The sequence below is a fragment of the Sorex fumeus genome, unplaced genomic scaffold, assembly GCF_029834395.1.
Source record: "Sorex fumeus unplaced genomic scaffold, SorFum_2.1 ptg000093l, whole genome shotgun sequence".
NCBI lineage: Eukaryota > Metazoa > Chordata > Mammalia > Eulipotyphla > Soricidae > Sorex > Sorex fumeus.
This window is the reverse complement of record NW_026606150.1, coordinates 4666589-4676075: the sequence shown is the minus strand read 5'-3', so window position 1 is coordinate 4676075 and position 9487 is coordinate 4666589. Positions and strand designations below refer to the sequence as shown.

The window sequence follows — 9487 nt, the reverse complement described above, 5'->3', positions numbered from 1 at the left end:
GTTCCTCCAGGGGACACCGCTCTGGCCCACTCCGACCTCGGTGCTTCTGCACCTGCACTAGCGGGACCACCAGGCCTCCGGAGCTGGTGGCACCTGATGTGCCCCACACCCTCCGTGCCCCCCTGTGGGTATTTCTGTTCTCGGGGCCCCCCTCATGTTCCCCGCTGTGGGAAGTCACCTCTCTTGCTCACAAGTTTAATATCCTTCCTCCCTCAGGAAGGGAACTTGGGGTCACCTTGGTCTGGCACCCCCAGGCTGCCCAGTGCACCATCGCTACCCAACACAGAGCTTGAGGGACAAACCGACTGATGACCAGATGCCCAGTGCCAAGCCTGTCCCCTTGCTCTCAAGCTGCATTAGTCAGGGCTCCCTCCCCCTGTGCCCAGTTCTCCCCCAGCTGACAACCCACTACCCAGGGCTGGCTCTCTTCTGGCCAGACACCTGCATCTGTGTCAGAATGTCCGCCAGGCACCGGGCTTGGCATCTCTGCCGGCCTGGCCCACGGCTGCAGAGGCTGGTGGCTTCCCTGGACCTGGCACAAGAGAACCAGAAGCACAAGTACCAGCAGCGAGTTTTATTGCAGCCAGAGGCCCTGGTCGGGGCTGAGGCGGAGAGACTGAGTCTGTGCCCGCCTCTCCCCTCCCCCCAAAATCAGGGCATCCAACCAGGCTGAAGGGGAATGAAAAGGGGGCCTTTGAGCAGAGCTTACATCCAAGGGTCTGAGGGAAGGAAGGGACTGTTGATGTCCGCGGCCCAGGTGGTCCTTGTCATTGACTTGAGCAAACGTCCTGGGGGGGGGGGGGTCAGTCACTGGGGGAAGCCCGAAGGCGCCCCCTGCTGGCGGAGGAGGGTGCAACAAAGGCTCCAGGTGAGAAAAGGCAGAAGTTCAGCTCAGCTGGGCACCCGCCTGGCCCGCCCTGGGTCCTAGGTGGGGAGCTGCGTGTGGTCCAGGTCCTGGTCCATGATCTGCAGGACATCATCCAGGATGGAGGGGCCCAGATCCACGTGCAGGGAGAGCAGGGAGCTGGCGTGGGACAGGAAGGGCTCCTCGGACCCCGAGTCGGGGGTCAGCCCGTTGTGGGCCTGGCCGGCCTCCGGGGTTCTCCAGATGTCCATGCTGGCCGCCTCCTGCGGCGAGGGCTGCGGGGTCTCCAGGTGCAGGCGCGGGGGCTTCGGGGGCGCCTGCGTCGGGGGCAGGGTGAGGGCCTGGGGCCCCCCGATGACGGGGAGGGAGATGGCATTCTTGAGCAGCGGCGACGGCCCTGCGGGCAGCTCGCGGGCACACAGCGTGGCCGTGCGCGTGAACTGGAAGGGCAGGTCCAGGGCGTCCTCGTCCGCCCCGTCGGCCGCCGTCCCGGGCAGCAGGTGCAGCTTGCCCTGCAGGAAGGAGATGTCTCCGAACATGTCGCGGTCGCCGCCGCTGCCGATGTGGATGGTGTGGCGGAAGTCCCCCAGCGGGGGGCTGATCATGTCCGAGGACAGCAGGTCCCGCAGCTTCTCCTTCTTGCCCTTGCGGCTGCCCCGCTTCAAGTAGATGGGCACCTTGGTGGACATGGTGTCCGGCCCGGGAGTGTCCCGGTCCCGGGGAGTCCGCCTGTCACCGCAGCTCACCCCTGCTCAGGGCTACCTACGCCTGGGGCCTGGGCGTGACCGCGGTCAGCGGGCCCGGGGCATCCGAGGGGTCTCCCCAGGTCCAGATCTCCCCAAGGCTGGACAGGTCTTCTGAAACCCCGGGCAGAGCGGATGGTGGACAGCGCCCTCTGGCGGTGGTCGGGACTTCGCGGTCACTCTCTGAGAAGCTGAAACAAAGGTGCAAGTCAGGGACAGAGGGACAGGAGCAGAGGCCAGCCTTGTCGCTGACCCCTGCAGGCCCTGCTGCAGGACCAGGGACGCTCAGGTCACTGGCAGTCAGCCCCTCCTCCCTGTACAAGTAGGGAGACTGAGGCCTGAGTGACCGGCCGGAGGTCACACTCAAAGTTCCAGTCTCTAGCCCTGGATCCCTGGTGCCACACCTGAACGTGGTGATTTGAGCGCCCGCCACACCACCAGGTGCCCTAAACATGACAGATTCCAAATTGGGGGGCTTGGGGGTGCAGAGCGATAGTGCAGCGGGTAGGGTGTTTGCCTTGCATGCGGCTGGTCTGGGTTCGATTCCCGTGCTGAGCCAGGAGTAACCCCTGAGCTTCGCCAGTGTGACCCAAAAAGAAACAAAAAAAAAGAAAAAGGAAAAGCTGTCAAATCAGCGGGGCTCAAACTTGTCTCATGAATTCCTTACCAGACCCTGGGCCAAGATCTCGCGTCCTACCACACAGGAGGGCTCCAAGTGGTGCCCACCCTCAGACCCACCAGGAGGGCAGTTCCCAATTTCAGGGCTCCAGAAGGGAGAGGCAGAAGCTAATAACGTGTGTCCCTTTGGAGCTGGAAGAGACACAGATTTGAGGGAGGACCGCGGGTGAGCTTGGCATTTTGCTGAGTTCTCTGCAAACACATCTCATTCAATCACTTTCTGTCATTTGATTTTAGCTTTGGGGGACACACCGGGCTGTGCTCAGGGATCACCCCTGGAGGTGCTCATGGTGATGGGATAGAACCCAGGTTGGCCACATGCAAGGCAGGTGTCTTTCCCTCTGCTATCTCTCCGGCCCTGTCACCCCAATTTGAAATAAGAGATGTAGGACTAGGGATGGTAGAGCGTAGGCCTTGCCTCTGTGAAGCCCTGGTCAGCTCCTCTGCACTGCAACAGAAGGAAGGAAGGAAGGGAGGAAGGGAGGGAGGAAGGGAGGAGAGAGGGAGGAAGAAAGGGAGGAAGAGATGGAGGGAGGAAGGAAGGGAGGAAGGGAGAGAGGAAAGAAGGGAGGAAGGGAGAGGAAAGAAGGGAGGAAGGGAGGGATGAGGAAAGAAGGAAGGAAGGGAGGGAGGGAGGAAGGAAGGGAGGGAGGGAGGGAGGGAGGGAGAAAGGAAGGAAGGGAGGAAGAGAGGAAAAAAGGGAGGGAGGGAGGGAGGAAGGAAGGGAGGGAGGGAGGAAGGAAGGAAGGAATCAGAACTACAAGATATTTTGGATGAGATTCCCACAGAACCTGCCAAGAGAAGTAAAACGCAAGAATACAGGCCGGAAGGTTCCATGTGCGCAGTGCCCAGCTCCTGCCTGTTGCCCGCACACACGCATACAGGCCGGCCTGGGGGGCACCCTCCGTCAGAGCAGAGGAGAGTATAGAACCTCCAGGGTGCGACCTGGCGGGCCATGTGGGAGTGAGGGCAGGAATGCGCGGGGGAGGGCAGGCGGCCCTGAGAAAGATGCCCTGTCTGGGCCAGAGTGGGGAGGCCGCCTGCCTGTGTGCGGCTGACACAGGTTCGACCCCCCCCCCATCCCATAGGGTTCCCCGAGCTCCACCAGGAGTGATTCCTGAGTACAACCCCAACTAAAATGGGGTCATATTTGGTTCTGTGTCCAGAAGATGACACATGTGACAGAGAGGTCACCACTGTGCCAGGGAGATGGCTCCACGTGCAGGAGCGCAAGGCCTGGCTTAGGTTCGATCCCCGGCACCACCTGGTCCTGCAGGCACCAGGTGCTATAATTTTTTGTTTGTTTGGGGTCACACCAGGCGGTGCTCAGGGCTCACATCTGGGGGGCTCAGGGAACTCCATGTGCAGCCAGGACCAAACCCAGGTCAGCTACATGCCAGGCAAGCGCTCTAGGGACTGAGGCCCCAGGTGATAACATTTCAGGACCTTTTTTCCTTGTTTGGACTTTGTGTTCTTTTAGTCAGGGTTTAGGGGGCAACTTCTGCTTTACAGGGGCTGCATCCAGCTCCGTGCCAGGGTGGGGGGCTTCTGGAGATGCTCAGGGGAACCCCCCAGGGATCAAAGCCTGAGTCAGACTTTCCTCCCCCGCCCTTTGCAGGGACCCTGGCGCATACTAAGCGGGCTGGAATTCTTCATTGGAGGCATGTCTTTTTTTTTTTTAAATGAAATCAGAGAGTTAAACTTTTCAGTATGGAAGAAAAACAATCCCCAGGAGGGGTGTCATTAGCTTAGCAGGAAAAGATTGGGGGGGTCGGGGGTGAGGACTGCTGACACACCCACACCGGACAGTCCGAGTGTCCAATCAGAGCAAGAAAGACCTAGTGGGGTCCCCAGCGGGAAACCAGAGCAGCCCACCCTCTCCCCTTGCTTGCTCCCTCCCGCCGGCTCCGGAGGGTCCCAGTGGGGCGGGGTGGGGGGAGGAGGCCAAAAGGAGGCTGGCAGTGGAAGCAGGAAGAGGGGGCAGAGCGGTAGCGCCCCCCCCAGCCCTGCTCCTCTCTCAGGAAACCCCACCCAGGGCCGGACACCTGGGTCAGGGACTCAAGTTCCTTCTCCCGAAGCACCTGCGATTGACAGGAAACAAAGAAACGACCCGCTGGGGTCCCGATTCCAGCTACACGGGGGCGGGGCGGGAGAGGGGCGGGGTCTTGAAGCCGCTGCTCATTGGCTCGTCCCCGGAGTCCCGCCCCCTCCCCACAGGCCACGCCCCGGCCAGGCGGACACGCGTCCTCTCCGCGCCCCTCGCTGGCAAGAGGTCCCGGGTAGCTTTTCCTTCCTTTCCAACGCTGAGATAGGGTCACTGATGGGATTTGCCCGGAACCTGAGCCAGCTCCCTCCCCACTTTGCAAAACCCTCCGCCTCCCCCTTTCCCGGTCCCCCCTGGGCCGCCAAGACAGCCCAAGCGTTTCCACAACAAATCGGGCGTCCCTGACAGCTGTCTCACTCTCGGCCAGATGGACCCGCCCAATTCCAGATGTGGGAGACTCGACACTGGGGGGGAAGGGGTGGGTGCGCCACCCCGGAGGGGAGCTGGGGATTACAACCCTCCAAGTATTCAGACTTGGCACCGGCCCGCAGGCCCAGCTGCCCGCCCCGCTCTCATTCCAGCGCGGCCAGCCCCAGAACAATGGGTGGCATTCCTGCCCCTTCAGGGGGCAGAGGAAGGGTGGGCACTGAGGCCCGGCCCCCTGGATCTGCTGGGTGAGCTAAAAGAAACGGTTTCCAGCTGTGCTAGAACCGCGGGGTCCTCAGGCTGTCTCTATCCAAATTCTTGGCTGCAAGCATGGGAAGACAGACCAATCCGCAGGACAAGGAGGCTGGGAGGAACAGGGGGCCCCAGCAGCGGGAGGGGTACACGGGGTCCAGCCCAGCCCCGTGCGCTTGCTCTGGACTGGAGCCAGAACATCATTCAGAAAAAAAAAAAAGACTTCCTGGAAGCAGATTCTCCCCACCCCCACCTGAGCCACACTCCACGTGGCTTTTCAAGGAGCAGCCCCCGACCTTGAAATCCCAACACCGACCTTGAATCCCTCGACCTGGGAGCCCCTGCAAGGCGCTGCCCTCCGCGCCCGCCCACCCCCGCTTTCCCATCCATAGACAATCACGCCCCGGCCAGAGCCTAAGGTCCCTAACAGCCAGACTCGAGGGGACAGCGCCAAGGTACAACTGCGGTTCGCGGCCACCGCCAGCCCCTCATTCATTCTGCAAGGAGCCTCAGGATCTTCGTCCAACAGGCTGGTTCTCCCGGCCACGGCTTCCAACAAGACCGAAAACCAACGCCCTCTCCAGGAACCGGCCGTCTGCCCCCCGCCTCGCGTGCCCACCTAGCCCGCGCGGGCTCCCCTGGACCCTGCTGCGGGGACTCCCGGGTGCGGGTGGGGAGCGGCGCTCCTCCGAGCGGCCGCTAGGTGGCGCACGCCCCCCTCCATGCGGGTGTCCCGGAGGGATCCGCGCGCGCTCTGGGGTCTCCAGCGCGTCTGGGGCTCACCGCCGGCGCCCCCTCGCCGCCGCCGCCGCAGCGGGCGCCTCGGAAACGTACCCGATGCAGATATCATGGGGGTTGGGGGGGGCTTTCTTCTCAAGGGGGCTGCTGATCTTCCAGCCGGACAATAGGGGCGAGCCGAGACCCAGCTCGGGTCTCCCAGCCCTGGGAGGAGCCTCCCCGCAGCTTTCCGGCCTGGGCGCTGTCCGAGTGTCCGCTGGGCGCCCAGCCAGAGCTCGAGCGTGCGGGCCCCCGCCCCTGGCTCCCGCGGGGCCGGCTCCTGAGCCCCATCTCGGGTTCCAGCGCCCTCCCCGGCCTCGACTCGAGCGCAGCCGCGCTCGGATCCGTTTCGGGACAGTCGCGACGGCCGCTAAAGATAGGAGGGAGACCTCACCGGCAGCTAAAAATACGGCAGGGCGCTGCTCCCGCGTCTCGGGGTGGGGCAGGGGGCTCCGGCTCGAAGGGCGTGTGCGGCGCCCCGCAGGCCGTGGGCTGCGGGATGCACGGGCGGAGGCCGAGACCGGGAGGAAAAGGACCCGCGCGGAGGTGAGACACCGGCGCCGAGCGAGCAGCGAAGGGGCTCCACGGGGATGGGGCCCTCGGGGGGCGCGGGGGCTGTCGCAGCCGCGGCCGCGTTGCAGGGTCCCGGCCAGAACTCACCTGGGTGCCCGCTGGCTGCAGCTGCGCAGGCGGCAAACACTCGGGAGCTGCTCGGCGCCGCGACGCCAGCCGACTCGCGCTGCGAACTCGCAGGGCCGCCCGCGGCAGCGCCAGCCACGCCCCCTGCCCGCAGAGCCAATGGGAAGGCCGTATAGCGTGACCACACCCCCAACCACGCCCCGCCCGTCGGGATCCTCCTTTGGAGGCGGGGCGTCCGGGGTCCGTCCAGGGCTGCTCCCAGAACGGTCGGGTCCAGGGTCCGGACGCCGTTGGTGCCTTACTGGACTCCGCCGACTCTAGCAGAGTCCGCCGCCGGAGCTTGGGGCTCCCTTGGTTCTAGAAGGAAAGAGGGGGCCTGGAGGGACAGTCCAGAGGTTTGGGCGCTCACCAGGCACAACATCCCATAGGGTCTCCCCAGCCCAGCCAGGTGTGACCAAAAGAGAGAGAGACAGAGACAGAGATAGAGAGACAGAGAGAGAGAGACAGAGGGAGGGAGAGAATGAGGGAGAAGGGGGAAGCAGCTGGAAAACGCAGTTCCGCGTCCTTGGCCCACTTGGAACCCTCGGAGTTGGCCTGGGGAGGTGCCCACACTCTGTGTCCAGTAACTGCTAAAGAAATGAATGAAATCTGGAAAGCGCCGGCACTGAATTATTACAAAATTGCAAGAGCAAAGACTTTATTCTTCCCTAGAAAAGATGGCATTGGGGGGTGGAGGGGTTGTGGGCAGTGGTTTGGGCACGCAGGCCTGGTTTCTGGGGTGTGGGTGGGATCTACTTAAACTCGTTCTAACACTGAATTGTTGTTTCTTGGTTCATTCCTACAGTGCTGAGAGCATTCGTGAAGGGTAGGCCCTCCGGGTGTTGGAGAGGATGTTCCTTTTTTGTTGTTTTATTTTTCAGTTTTCGGCCACCCACCTGGCAATGCTCAAGGGTTTCTCACAGGAATTCCTCCTAGGCTGCTCCAGGAACCATATGGGGTGCTGGGGATTAAACTGGGGTTCTCTGCATGCAAGGCAAGTGCCCTGCCCACTGTGTATCACTCCTGTCCCTGGATGATTTGAAGTTCTTTTTGCTTTTTGGGTCACACCCAGCGATGCTCAGGGGTTATTCCTGGCTCTGGACTCAGGAATTACTCCTGGAGGTGCTTGGGGGACCATATGGGATGTTGTGGATTGAACCCAGGCTGGCCATGCAAGACAAACACCCTACTCACTGTACTACTGCTCCAGCCCCTGATTTGAAGTTTGTTTTTTTTCTTTTCTGGGCCACACCCAGCAATGCACAGGGGTTATTTCTGGCTCTGTACTCAGGAATTACTCCTGGGGGTGCTCAGGGGACCATATGGGATGCTGGGAATCGAACCTGGGTCGGCCGCGTGCAAGGCAAACGCCCTACCCACTGTGCTGCAGTTCCTTGTTGAGGGCCTCGTCTCATGACTGGGAATCCCGGCCCTGTTCACCCTTAGTGTACCTGATGTCCTTCCTGCTGGGCAGGTTGCAGGGGAGAGTGGTGGCAGGAGAGGACCCCAATTTCTGGAAGGTGAAATTGTGAAGTTTCCATGTGACGAGAATGGAAAAGCTTCCATGCTGTCAACGCGGGAGCAACTCTGGTTGCGTCCTGAAAGAGAAAGATGTTGGGAGGGGGGTAGGGCCAGCCTGTTCTGGGGAGAGGGAAGGATGGGGAGAAAGGGAGCTTAGGAGGGGCATAAGGCCCCTACCCCACCAACACAGCGCCTGTTCTCATCTGTGGGTTCTGTTGTTAAGCAGCCAAGATATCAGAGGCCACAGTTGGAATTATAGTTGTAAACAACTAACATGTTTTTGTCTGTTTGTTTGGGGGGTCATGCCCTATGATCCTCGGGGTCTACTGCTGCCTCTGTGTTTGGGGGTTGCTCCCATCAGTGCTTGGGAAATCATGCGGTAGCAGGGACCAGCCGAGCCTTCTGCACACTAAGCATGTGCTCTAGTTTCTCAAGCCCTAGACAACCGGCTTTCCTATAGAGAAACTGAGGCCGGAGTGATAGCACAGCGGGGAGGGTGCTTGCTTTGCACGCAGCTGACCCAGATTCGATCCCTGGTACGCTGTATGGTCCCTCAAGCCCTACCAGGAGTGATTCCTGAGTGCAGAGCCAGGGGTAACCCCTGAGCTCTACCAGGTGTGGCCCCAAAACTAATAATAATCATAATAATAATATAGGGATATTGGGGCGTGAGAGAGAGCATAGAGTTGTAGGGCACTTGCCTCGCAGCTGACCTGAATTCACTCCCCCAAGAGAGATGACCCCTGAGCTGGGTGTGGCCCCAAAGCAAAACAAATTAGGGAGACTGACCTGGGGGTGGGTCTCAGCACTAGCCACTTGCCTTGCTTGTATGAGGCCCGTCGCTTCATCCAAACACGGCAAAAAGAGAAATAGAATTGGGAGGGCAGAAGAGATGGTCCGGGGACCAAGGAGTGACCCCTGGGTACAGAGTCCAGAAACCCTAAAATAATTTAAAACTCGGGAGACCAGGGGCTGGAGAGACAGCACAGCGGGTAGGGCATTTTCCTTGCACGCGGCCAACCCGGGTTTGATTCCCAGCATCCCATATGGTCCCCTGAGCACCGCCAGGAGTAACTCCTGAGTGCAGAGCCAGGAGTAACCCCTGTGCATCACTGGGTGTGACCCAAAAAGCAAAAAACAAACAAAAAAGAAATAGCAAGGGGAATGCACACACCTTGCAGAGGAAGATGAGTTTGAACCCTGGTACCACATGGTTCCCTGAGCAATCCTGGGAATAAGCTCCAAGTGCCGCCAGGGATGTCCCAAACCACCCTCTCTCGACAAATAGAGAAATAAATAAGATAAGATATGTAGGATGACATTGGTTTATCAGTTCTACCTTGCCACAGGGAGCTTAGGTTTATTGGGTTACTCCCATCCTCCCATCACAGTGCTCCCATTCTTCTGTCTTTATTTGTAACCTCTTTCTTTGGGCTCTGCTTCCCCAATTGGTTAATCACCCTTTATCTTCTAATCAGACGTTGTTAACTTGTAAATATTGCT

At 60.4% G+C, this 9487-nt stretch overlaps 1 protein-coding gene across 1 annotated transcript; it reads right to left on the bottom strand.

The window, feature by feature from the left end:
- Positions 1 to 554: 554 nt before the first annotated feature.
- Positions 555 to 1582, bottom strand: CDC42EP2 (CDC42 effector protein 2). Its single transcript, XM_056131831.1, has one exon. It carries the CDS (start codon positions 1552 to 1554, stop codon positions 925 to 927), a length of 630 nt encoding a protein of 209 aa, XP_055987806.1. The 5' UTR covers positions 1555 to 1582; the 3' UTR covers positions 555 to 924.
- Between the last annotated feature and the right edge of the window lie 7905 nt (positions 1583 to 9487).

Bases quoted from the DNA above. Each gene is read 5' to 3' on its own strand.
- CDC42EP2 (XM_056131831.1), bottom strand. From the start codon at position 1,554: ATGTCCACCAAGGTGCCCATCTACTTGAAGCGGGGCAGCCGCAAGGGC.